The sequence below is a fragment of the Leucoraja erinacea genome, chromosome 10, assembly GCF_028641065.1.
Source record: "Leucoraja erinacea ecotype New England chromosome 10, Leri_hhj_1, whole genome shotgun sequence".
In the NCBI taxonomy this organism is placed as follows: Eukaryota; Metazoa; Chordata; class Chondrichthyes; order Rajiformes; family Rajidae; genus Leucoraja; species Leucoraja erinaceus.
In genome coordinates, this window is record NC_073386.1 from 21,298,299 (window position 1) to 21,311,072 (window position 12,774).

Here is a 12,774-nt window from a genome sequence, read left to right on the forward strand (position 1 = left end):
CTTTAGTCAAAGACATGAAGTAGTTTTAATGCTGCGGAATGTCCCGGAAGCAGAACGTGGTAAACAGATCTGCCAGAAAAGAATCTTTCAGCTGGTTCCAGGTTTTGGCATTCACATATGCATGTGCCAAAGTCTCAAACATTAGTCCACAGAGTCCACACCAACCACCGATCCCCATCCATTAACATTATCCTACACACACTAGGGTCAATTTAAACATTCACCAAGCTAATTAACCTACATGCCTGTAGGTCTTTGGAGTGTGGGGGGGAAACCGAAGGTCTCTGAGAAAACCCGCGTGGTCACAGGGAGAACGTACAAACTCCTTACAGACAGCACCTGTATTCAGGATCGAACCCGGATCTCTGGCGCTGCAAGTGCTGAAAGGCAGCAACTCTACCGCTGCGCCACCCCACTTAGTGAACCAAGTAATTAATTGGCAAGGTTATTTTTAACATAATCCATTAATAACATACAATAGCTATGGTTGTATAGCAAAATGCCCTATTGCACTGTCTAACATATGGTTAGTAAACATTGATCAGACCCTGCTGAGAATGAGTACAGTGCTGTAAATTATACATGTAAGGAAGTACAATCAGATAGACAGGTTTCCAGTGGTGATATCTATTAACATAGTGAAAACAATGTTCATATATTTATAATACTAAGGAAAACTTTATAGAAACCGAATGGATATCCATCATTTTAATATCGATTTTACTTAAAAATTGGTTAAATAATGACAGTATAGAAAGCTTGATATTTCAATACAAAGAGGCATAATTCATAAATTATACATTTTAACCACTTTGGCAAAATAACATTATTTTATTAGCCAGTGTAAATTTAGTTAAGAGTTGCTAAATATTATCCTTTTATCAGTGCTTACCGAGTTTGGTGTGAGAGGTGCAGCTCCAACAACATCAATGAACTGATCTTTTCCTTCTCCCTTAATTTCCTCAGAACTAGTTCCCACAGTTCCTATCTGTCCATCTATGCCAAAGCCTTCTCCTGATGCTAAGTTGGTTGTCCCTGCCTTTGCCAGTGCTTCGTATCGATGTCGTAGCATCTGAAGCTCATATTCGCAATTGGCATAAGCTTGCTTGAGCTCATACAGTAACACCAGATCGCTGCGAAGTTCATTGAACATGTGCACAATCTCTTCTGTGGGCATTGGATTTAGATCTGCAAAGCAAGATCAACCAAAACAATATAAACATTTTTTTGTAAATTTTCATAAGTGCAAACAGCAGGATTGCCTATCTAAAAGCTGTCTAATACGCATTAATAATGTTGTAACATGGGAGCTTGGTACTATCAGGTACACGACAGTTCATTTTATTTTAGGTTATAATTTATCTGTAGAACATTTTACGATGCAGCAAGTTTAAGTATTGCTAGTTTGTTCTTAAAGACATACGAGCCATGAAATTGTCCAGTGTAAGTCTGCAAAAAACAATTCATGCTTGACTAATAACCTCATGTCAAGATAGTCCAAAATGACTTTATACACAATGCTGACAATAAAACACTGGCACTTATCAGAATTTGTTTTCCTATTCTATAGGAAAAAAATCAAACGTTGTCAGTTTTAATCAAATTTTGCACAATATAATATAGAGCAAATTTGAATGCATATTCCATGATGACACCGTAGGGGGTAATGTTAAAGAGTGCTGAATTTGTGAATTCAAGTTGCAATTGCAATTGGTTATACATAGAACTAAACACAAAAGGGCAGTTTTAGTCCATCAATCTTGACTGGATTTAACCCAAATTCCAAAAGCAAAAGGGAAATACTAGCACTATTTTCTGCAACTCAAAGTGATTTTATTAATTTTAAGTCTGAAGCAGCAAAAGACTATGACAATCTCATTGCACATTATTTTCATTGTCCTTTTCCCAAATCTATTATATAACTAAAAGTCTCATCTTAACCACTTCCTGTCTGCGCTGTATATTGATTTTAGAAAAAACGCTACACGATATCGCTATGGGTTTTAGCCATCTTACTCACAGTCCTCCTCCGCTGAGGCAGCCCCGAGGAGTTTTCCGATCGATGAAAAATAAAAAAAAGTTATAAGTGTTCAAAAAATCTTGAGATCAGCTGAATGGTCCTCTCGCCTGTCAATCACCACAATGAAGGTAATGCCCCTTCCGGGAGGGGGGGGTGGGCAGGACTATAAAACCCCAGATGCCTGGACGTGAGTCAGTCACTCTGGATGATCGCGAGGGAGAGTCCACAACTGTGATTCTAAGCTGTGAATCAACTGAATTGTGAGTCTGCAATGTACTTGCAATAAATGATTTGTTAGCCCTTAATGACAATGCAATGAGTTGTTTGGCCATTTGGTGGCCTGCACTCTGCCTGAAATGCTATGAAATTGACTTTGGTGGCCTGCAATCTGCTTGAAATGGAATTTCAAGGAATAGCCGTGAGTGAACTGCCAGCCCACCAGTCCTGAGTGACTGAGCTGCCAGCCCAAGAATCCATTTGGCCCACAATGTCCATACTAGCCCTCTGGAAACCAGTCCCTTTGGCCCACAACACCCATACTAGCGCTCCAGAAAGCCCCCCCCCCCCCCCCCCCCCCTCCCCAACTGGCCACCAATATTGGAATTGATGGAATAATACGTTGGGGGACCAGCCCTCCCGTGTGAACATGGGACCCAACGGATCCCACTTAGTTTAGTACTAAATACATTTGGCAACTTCACTCTGAATATATTGCTCAAAGTAAATAGCATAAAGGTAATCAATGTACACATCTTTTTACTTTTGAAAGTAATCAATAATATAATCATTCCTTGCTTACCAACTCCCAATTCCGTGAGCATCTGTTCAATGGCTTTGATTTTTTTCTGTCCAACTGAGCTTGGTAGTTTCATCTAAAGTCAGGAAGCAGGATATTAACAATCAGACACATTTATTACAACTGTTCCAACAATTTTTAAACATTCATAGTATCTCATTTACAAATATTAGATCTGTTTTCAATTATTTTTTTTCAATCGTAACCATCAACATATATAGGAATGAAGATATAAATGTATTAGTTATGTTTTGGAAATATACCACAAAGTTCAAACAAAATTAGATGCAAATAATTACACTAATACAAACTGATTTTCTCCCAAAACATTGTAAATCTATTAATATTCAAAATATTCCTTTGCTGCAGCTATTCCAATACTGCACTGTGCTGAATGGAGAACTGTTCCATTGTCTAACACTTTCTCAACCCAAGTAAAACTCACAAATATTCACACGATTATCACATTCATTTTAACCTGAAGTTCATATTGGAAATCACATAACAAAGATTTTTTTAAATTAATTAATACCAATAGGCTGGAGATAGGAATAAAGCAGGCTGGCGATAGATACAAAATGCTGACGTTACTCAGCAGGACAGGCATCATCTCTGGAGAGAAGGAGGAGGTGACGTTTCGGGTCGGGATACTTCTTCAAACAGGCTGGAAGTATGAGCAAATTTCTTAGAGGGCTGTATTACACTGGCTACCGCCAGGAGTTCTGAATGCCATTGAACTGCAGTAAATCCTACAAGAGTACTGTCAAATTGTCCCTTTTTCATTTCTATCAGTATCCTGCTTTGTAACCTGTATGTAAATTGTTTTGCATACATACACCAATCGATCTGCAGCAACTTGGATGGCCCATGGTTATGTAAATGCAGTGCTCTTATCCGACTTCCACTCAATTGAGTACAATCCTTGCCAAAAAGATAAATTAGGAGGCAGAAAAAGATTTCTGATGCTAAAGGTTTTTTAATAGAGATCCAAATTTCATGTTTGAATCAATTGATAATTATGCAACGTTGCTTATAATGCAACCCTTCATTCATTTTACCCTTGCATCCAAACAAAGAGATCAGGTATGTTTTTGTTAATGTGTAGAATGAGGAAGCTGTAGTATCATTATGCTATCACATAGAAACATGAAACAAAGGGGATGGAAAATCGATATGTTTTGTTTAATTATTCTAGTTTAATTATACGTGGCTTTGTAATTGTTTACTTTTTCTAGTTTTAATTGCCAACTTCAATTGTAAGGGATTTTAAAATTTCTCATATTTATAAACTATTAAAATCAAATGCAATTTGTTACAGCCAGCAGAGGTCCTCCCCGGCTTTGTTGTTGTTAAGAGGCATTTGTGGAGCAAGGCTTCCTCACCAAGACCACATTGCTTTGCTCGCACACTGGTTGACTCTGGGATGGCCTCAGGAGAGGCACTAAACCAAGCGTGAGGTTAATCTCTCTGCAGTCCTGCACTGGTGGAACAGAGCACATAAAATCTTTTCATTACACATCACGACTTGGGTTTCTTGATCCCAGGTATAAACCAAAGAACTGTTTAATTTGGATAAGTGCCAGTGTCAAAATTCTCAGATTAATCATACTGTTCAACCACAAAAAAAGGTTGCAAGCAATAACGATAAATGTTCGTGTATTCAACTAATTTATGACCTCTCCAAATAAAATTATTAATAATGCAAATCTATGAATGATTAGGGGATGTTTTGTTTTACCAAGGCTTGTGTCATAGTAAAACTCATTTTAGGTTTATGACAATTATTTTTTATCAATCTAGTTTAAATTAGAATCCAAGTCAAGTCTTCAAAAGGATAATGTGGCAAACCACCATCAGCCCCCAAAGCTAAGTTCTGACCCACGTTAATTTGAAAAGCAGAAATCTGGTGGCAGTCAGTAATTGATACAATTTCACAAATGATACAGTAATATCATGAGATTATACATCTTAATACAGGCTACACCAACGGTGTGTATTTATGTTTTTCCCATTATAATCTACACCTGGTTTATTCATAGCATTTAGTAATTTCAATGCCTTGGGGTCTTTGGGCTATAAGAATCACAATAGAACCTGCGGAATAGGTTCTGTAACCAAATATATCACCGAAGCACAAAGTACAGATGCGTAATAACATTAATTATACAAAATATGTTCAGGGATATTGCATCAATTCTATGAAATGATATATGGCTATGTTTTATACAAATCAAAGGAACTGTCTTCCACAATTATTACAGTTAGAAATTATAATCTCATTCTGTGTCATACCATTTACAAGCCATTATCAAAATATAATTGAATTCAACCAAAGAACAAAGCAAAGCATTTAAAAATAAACTCCCTTGTATAACTGATTCCTTCATGCAACAATGAATATGTGATTGTTCACGCAACAAACAAAATAATTCATCATTACTAAATATTGAAAATGTCCCAAAAATGTTGGTTTAAAAACAAGTTTGATCAAGTATTGAGTATAGGAGTTGGGAGGTCATGTTGCAGTTATATAAGACATCGGTGAGACCGCATTTAAAATATTGTGTTCAGTTCTGGGCACCATGTTATGGGAAAGATATTGTCAAGCTTGAAAGGGATCAGAAAAGATTTACGAGGATGTGGCCAGGACTAGAGGGTGTGAGCTACTATATGGAGAGGTTGAGTAGGCTGGATCTCTATTCCATGGAGCGCAGGAGGATGAGGGGAGATCTTATAGAGGTATACAAAATCATGTGAGGATTAGATCAGGGAGATGCACTGAGTCTTTTGCCCAGTCTTTTGCCCAGAGTAGGAGAATCGAGGACCAGAGGATATGGGTTCAAGGTGAAGGGGAAAATATTTAATAGGAATCCGAGGGTTACGTTTTGCACACAAAGGATGGTGGGTGTATGGAACAAGCTGCCAGAGGAGGTTGTTGAGGCTGGGACTATCCCATCGTTTAAGAAACAGTTAGACAGGTACATGGATAGGACAGGTTTGGAGGGATATAGATCAAGCGCAGGCAAGTGGGACTAGTGTAGCTGGGACAATGTGGCCGGTGTGGGCGAGTTGGGCCAAAGGGCCTGTTTCCACGCTGTATCACTCTATGACTAATAATAAAAAGTAAGCCAAAGTACAAGAAAAAGCCTAAGATTTTTTAAAGTGTAATTACTTAACATTATCTCCAATGCTCTATGGCTTTTTACAGCAATTCCATTTATCCACACCAGGATCGTATCCTCCTATGCCATGTCTATTTCCATGTATCAGTCTAACTTTCTCTTAAACATAGTAATTGTATCAGATTGACAACGTGCTCCAAATATCAACCATTCTTACTGTTAAAGTTTCATCCCTCAAATCTGTTTTAAGGCTCTCAACTGTCATCTTAAAACCTTGCTCTCAAAAAGTCCCAATTATTCTTCCCCAGATTCCCTTCAATTTCCTCCAGATTCTACCACTCACCTGTACACTCGGAACACCTTACTGTAGTGACTGAATAATCTACCAAAATAAATTTATTTGGGATATAGGAAGGAATTAGAATCTCAAATGTAAACCCATATAGTCAGCGTATATGATCATTAATGATATTTCCTCCATATACTTTGAAATGGCAGAGTTACCATTCATGTTACTAAGTATAATAATTATTGCTTTCTCTCAGTTATATGAATGGTGCTGCAGAATAAACGATAAGTGGAAAGAGTGGTGGTCCACCCTCACCTCGCCTCCCGTCTCCCGCCTGTCCCTCCCTTCCCCCCCCCCCCCCCCATCCAACCAACCAGTACCAGTTGATGGGGGGGGGGGGGGGGGGGGAGGATGTCGGGAAGGCCAGGAGAAGGTAACAATTCTGACCCCATACTGGTTCTCCGACAATTAAAATGTGTAATTCAAACAAGATGCATGTGCAATTCAAACATTTTTTAAGCACCTTTGGTTGCTGGAACATATTCAAGATCAGTAAATATTATGCCAATACCAGGGGCAAGATTATGAACCTCATCTACAATTATTGTTTCAATGTAATTACTCATTAATCATTGACAAAAGTGATTTTGTTGCGCCGCTTATCACAAACAAATCTCTACCATTGTAGCCCACATCAACATTCCCATTGTTCACAATTAGCTGGCTTGATCAGATGATCATGAAATATTAGGTTATCAAAAATTGTTTCGAAATTCATAATAAAAGTAACAATTGAATAGATTAAAAAAAGTATAGAATATGTAGAAAAAACTGTAATTTAGAGAAATAATTTAATCCTTTTTCAAATGGTTCCGCAGAGTGTTTTATATTTGAACTGGATGATCACTTCTTTAAAGTCATCCTGATAAACAAACTGCAACATGTTAACCCCCACAGGAGCTAATGCATTATTAAATGTATTTGAGTAATAAACTCCTCACTTTGATAAAATAAATTTTGCATACTGACTGGTCTGTGCTCATCAGTCTTGAAGATAAATAAACTGACGGTGGTTACATTTTCAGATATGAGTTTTACATTGGTGATATAAATCATGAAATGTTAGTGATGATAGTAAATTAAAGTACACTTTGGCTGTTGACAGTGTGTACCCTTCTAATAAATTAGCCTTCCATATTATTGAAGCATGGAGCAAGTTTATCTTATATGGTTTAACAATCTTTTTTTGGTGGATTATCAAAGCAATCTTTCAAAATTACTGAATTTACATGCATTCAACATTGTAAAAATGGACATAAATTCTGACTTCATGCCTTCTGGCACAATAATTCAATAACTTCACCTGCATAAATAGTACAGTTCTACCTTTTCATAATATATCAACAGTGATATCAGATGCAGCACGCTGGGGCCTAAACTTTTGACTACCAAACTGGGACTTTAATAATAAAAGATAACACAAAGTGCTAGAGTAACTCAGTGGGTCAGGCAGCTTCTCTGGAAAAAATAGTTAAGCAAGGTTTCGGGCCAGGATTGTTCTTCAGACTGATTTTACTTGTGGTAGAATCGGGAAGAGGGGTTGGGGCAGGACAACGCCTGGCAAGTCATAGAGTGATAGAGTACAGCATGGAAACTGGCCCTTCAGCTCAACTTGCCCAACCAGCCAACATGTCCCAGCTACACTAGTCCCATCTGCCTGTGTTTGGCCAATATACCTCCAAATCTGTCCTATCCATGTACCTGTCTACTGTTTCTTAAACATTAGGATAGTCCCAGCCTCAACTACCTCCCAGCCTACTCAACCTCTCCCAAAAGCTCAGACCATCTAGTCCTGGCAAAATCCTCGAAAATCTTCTCTGTATCCTTTCCAGCTAGACATCTTTCCTATAACATGGTACCCAGAATTGAACACCACACTCTCACCAATGTCTCATACAACTGCAACATGACCTCCCAACTTCTATATCGTGATCTGTGGATTCAGGTAAGGGGAGGTTTGATTGGCAGCTGGGTGGTCAAAAGCTAGAGATGTGAAGAAGGCAAAAGGCTGTGAGATAAGGAAGGATGATGCGCAAAATGTGCAGCCAGAGGAAGGGATATAGGTGGAAAGGGACACGGGTAGAGGAAAGGGTTGTTGTTGGCAAGTTACTGTATTTCCCGGCAATGAAGATACATCTGCGTAGAAGACGCACCCCCATTTTGAGTTGCGAAATTTTGAGAAAAGGCTGGCGGGACAATCCGCATGTTCAAAATAATAAATAAGCAAAAATAAAGAAAGTAACAATTCAATTTGCCCAAGGCTTCCAGATCTCCTCCATTCTGAATGACTGAATGGGTGGGGGGTGGAGAGTGACGGCAGGTGGAGAGATGGTGTGAAAAACAGGAGCACACCGGGACAAGTTGAATCAGTTGTGATCTTATTGAATGACAATACTAGTTCAAGGGAACAATTGAGGTTACTCGCGCTGACACAGGAGCTCCACCACCCGCTGTCCTGTTATCCATCGCCCGCTGACCCGCTCCGCTCTATGATCTTTGCTGTTGAAAGATATGGACTGGGCAGTGAATACCATGCAGTGTCACCCAGCGCAGCAAGTGAGGCAGTCGGAATTTAAGGATTTGCGGGAAGCGGCTGACATGAGCGAGCAGCAGGAGAGACGTGTTCAGACGGAGAGAACTGCCAGGAGGTGAGCAGGCCGGCAGAAGGCGCTGGCCGGTTCTGCTGTTTGGTCCCAGTGGCCGCTCGCAGCTACCCGAGCTACTTCCCTCCCCAGCCATAATGCAGTGGCTCCGTGCCCGGTGTGCCGCGGCAGCGGTGAGTGAGTTGCTGGCATGATCCCCGACCCCCTCCTTTTTAACGCTCCTGCCCGTGCTGACCCAGGCCAGACTCCCTACACACTGTGAAAGGAACTCTCCCCCCACCAGCGGCGCTGTCCTTTTACAGCCGCTTCCCATCAGCTGCCAGCAACGAGGGATAGACTTGGCTTTCCCTCAGTACTACAACATTGTTCTTGATGTTCCTATATTGAGGGATAGCCAAGTCTATCTTTCTTGGCTAACAACCTAACCTTTGGCCTCCAAGACGCAGGTAAATTTTCGTGCCTTATTTTTTGGTAAAAAATCTTTCCCGGCATCTTCATTGCCAGGAAATACGGTACCTAAAATTGAAGAATTCAACGTGCAAACCACTGTGTTACTACCCAAGCGGAAAACAAGGTGATGTTACTCCAGTTTGTGGGTGGCCTCACTCTTTCAGTGGAGGATGCCCAAGACAGAAAGGCCAGTATTGGGGGGGGGACACACACCACATTTTGTGCCCATTCTCTCCTTATTTCAGAGTTTTGTCTTCTTCCCATCTCCGACCTTTGTCCACCCTTCTGGCAATCAAACCCCTCACCTATATCAACCTATCACTTCCCAGGCTTTCTCCTGCCTCCATCACTCTTCCAACTTCCATCGCTCTCCTCCCCCCCTCCCCAACTACAGTCTGTAGAAGGGCTCAGATCCGAAATGTTGCTTATCCTTGTTCTCCAGAGATGCTGCATGACCTGTGGAGTTCCTCTAGCATTTTGTCTTTCATTGTAAATCTGCATCGGCATTTTAATAATCCCTGTTTATTGTATTTCAAGGATTTAGATGCCATACTTTAAAGATATCAGTGCTGGCAGTCTGTATTTTTTTAGGAGAATAGAACAGGACAATCATATTTCCATTTATTATGTTCATTGGTCATCTCATAAGAATTAATTAGTGGAAAATTCAGTGGGCATCATTCCCTCAAACAGGTTGGGTCACAAACAGGTTTGGTCACAACCTAAACAAAATTATTTTTAAACTTCCTCTCAAACGCTGCCTAGATCGAATTAAAACTGTTTATCAATTTTGTGTCCATCCACAAAAGAGGATTTATAATAAGTATTCAATAATTGGGAATTTGATGGTCCTAGATGAGGATTTTCCAGGCTATTAGATGTTATTCCCAACATGCATTTATTTTGTTTGTTTCACATATTAGAGTACAGGTGCACAACCTTTTATCCGGTGTTCCAGAAACCGAAAAGCTCCGAAAACCGGCCATTTTTTCCAGATGTCGTCTGCGCACCAAAGCTCGCGTTTGGCGCCAAACTTGACCCAAAACGACCCACGGTCAACCCAGGTCTGTACTACTGTAGCGGCTGCCTCCTCCCTGGAAACCGGGAGACGCTTAAACATCTGTAAATCATTGCTTAAATGTTAGTCAGTTAGTTTGGAGGGCTTTTATGTGAAGGGGGGTGAAGGGGTAAACTTTAATTCTTAGTCCCCTACCTGGTCGGAGAGGCGGGGAGCGGTCAATGCCTTACCGGGTCGCTGTGCAGTAAGCTCCGCAGCGCTGTGGCCGGTGGGGCTGCGGGCGGTGCGGTTGTAGCTCCGACCCCGGCAACTCTACCCCTGGCTGCGAGGCGCTCCAAATCCAGCGCGGCCCGCGGCCGGACGCCCCAGCTCCGCGAATGTCGGGAGTCGGCGGCGTCGCAGCGCTGGGATATCAGCGGGGAGCGGGCAATGCCTTACCGGGTCGCCGTGCGGCAAGCTCCGGAGCGCTGTGGCCGACACACAACATCGCGGAGCGTCGCTGGATTTGGAGCCACGCAGCCAGGGGTAGAGTTGCCGGGGTTGGAGCTCCAACCGGCGCCGCCCGCGGCCGGACGGAGCCCCCAGCTCCGCGGCTCCAAATCCAGCGACGCTCCGCGATGTTGTGTGTCGGCGGCCACAGGCTCCGGAGCTTGCCGCAATCCGAGCGCTGCGACGCCGCCGACTCCCGACATTCCCGGAGCTGGGACGTCCGACCGCGGGCGGCGCTGGATTTGGAGCGCCTCGCAGCCAGGGGTAGAGTTGCCGGGGTCGGAGCTCCAACCGGCGCCGCCCGTTGGGAGTCGGAGCCCCCAGCTCCGCGAGGTTGGGAGTCGCCGACCAGGTAGGGGACTAAGAATTAAAGTTTCCCCCTTCACCCCGACTCCACCACCACCACATAAAATCCCTCCAAACTAACTGACTAACATTTATGCAATGAGTCTCCCGGTCACCCGGGAGGAGGCAGCAGCTCCAGACTTTTCAAGCCGCCCGCGCTACCTACCTAATCTACGCTAAAAATCTTCCATTCTGAAATCCGAAAATGTCCGAAATCCGACAAGTGTCTGGTCCCAAGGCTTTCGGATAAAAGGTTGTGCACCTGTAGTATGATACATTTTCTAGTGAGAAAAAGGGAAGAAAACTCTCTGGAACCTTTGTGTTCTTCAATCTTGCAATAATGACAATTCTATGAATGATTTGTCTGATCCACACATCACCTATGGCAGCTCATGGCTAGCATCAAAGCAACAGCAGAGTTACCAGCACATTAGTTTTGTTTTCAGGATTTTCAGCCTTTTCCGTAATATATCCTTGCAAAAATTAAGGCTTTACTCTACCCCAACTGTACCAATTGTCACGTAACGTTGGCTTCTTCAGGAACCAAACTACTTTATTAATCATGCAAAAGCTGAGCTTGTCTTTAGCGCAAAACTTAAAAAGCATTAATATATATCCTTTTCAAGAAAACATTGAAAATAGGGCTCTTTCAAATATAATAATTTGTTAATTTTTTTTCATATTAATTAGAATAACTTTAAGCAGCGCTGAAACCATCCCCAGAAAACTAAACGTGGTTTAAGGAGCAAGGTTAATATTTCAAAACAAAACCCAGAAGCCATTCATTTAAAACTCAGCAGCTACAGTGCACAACATGTGACTTGCAGGTTGTTTCAGTAATCCGCATATCCTTCAAAGCTGGCTCCAGGTCCTGTGGCCCCACAGGTTTACTGGTTGTCAAGAGACTTTTAATATCTAGTTTTGAATGCTTGTAAATCACTGCTTAATCAAAAATTGACCGTAAGAATTAATCGTACTATTAAATCATAAATTATTAAAAATTAAACCTTGAGGTTAATAAAAAGTTAAAAATAACGGAAACACCAGAAAACACTTAAATACGTTTAAGTTGATTATTCAAGAAAAGTAAACAACCTGACATTTATTCATATCCCTGCAGCACTGCTCCTCTGTTCACATGAATAAACTCATGTCAGATCTAACCTGACACAGGTTCAGTGGGCAGATTTTCCAACATAACTGCTGGGAAACTGCAAGAGATCAGTGCTCTGCTGCTGAACCCTGTGTGAATCCAATGACTGAACACAGTCAGAATGGTCATGGTGAGATGCACAGGTGTTCAACATTTGTGTGACTGATGGTCAGACACATTTCAGATTGCGAACTTGATCTGTGTAAAAGTTGTGCACCACTGTTCAAATCAAATAATAATTATAAAAAATGATAAATGGTACACTCCCACTATCACGCTTATAAAGTTGTCTCCTTATTTTAAACATTATTGAAGTGTTTTAAAATTCTTACCCTTTGACTTCGTAATGTGACTCCAGCAGACTTGAAATCTGGAAATTTGATACCTGCGGTTTCTGGTACAGTCTGTAAAACAAAAAATAGGCAGAAT

At 41.3% G+C, this 12,774-nt stretch overlaps 1 protein-coding gene across 2 annotated transcripts in view; it reads right to left on the bottom strand.

Annotated features, from left to right (window-relative positions):
- The window catches only part of dmap1 (DNA methyltransferase 1 associated protein 1), a 50,151-nt gene that overhangs the window by 14,313 nt on the left and 23,064 nt on the right, over nucleotides 1–12,774 (bottom strand). For both annotated transcript variants that reach the window (XM_055641660.1, XM_055641661.1), the window contains exons 8-10: nucleotides 12,678–12,749; nucleotides 2,820–2,892; nucleotides 893–1,188 (exon numbers count right to left, since the gene is read on the bottom strand). In XM_055641660.1, the coding sequence (XP_055497635.1) occupies nucleotides 893–1,188; nucleotides 2,820–2,892; nucleotides 12,678–12,749 (441 nt within the window). The remainder of the gene's footprint in view (nucleotides 1–892; nucleotides 1,189–2,819; nucleotides 2,893–12,677; nucleotides 12,750–12,774) is intronic.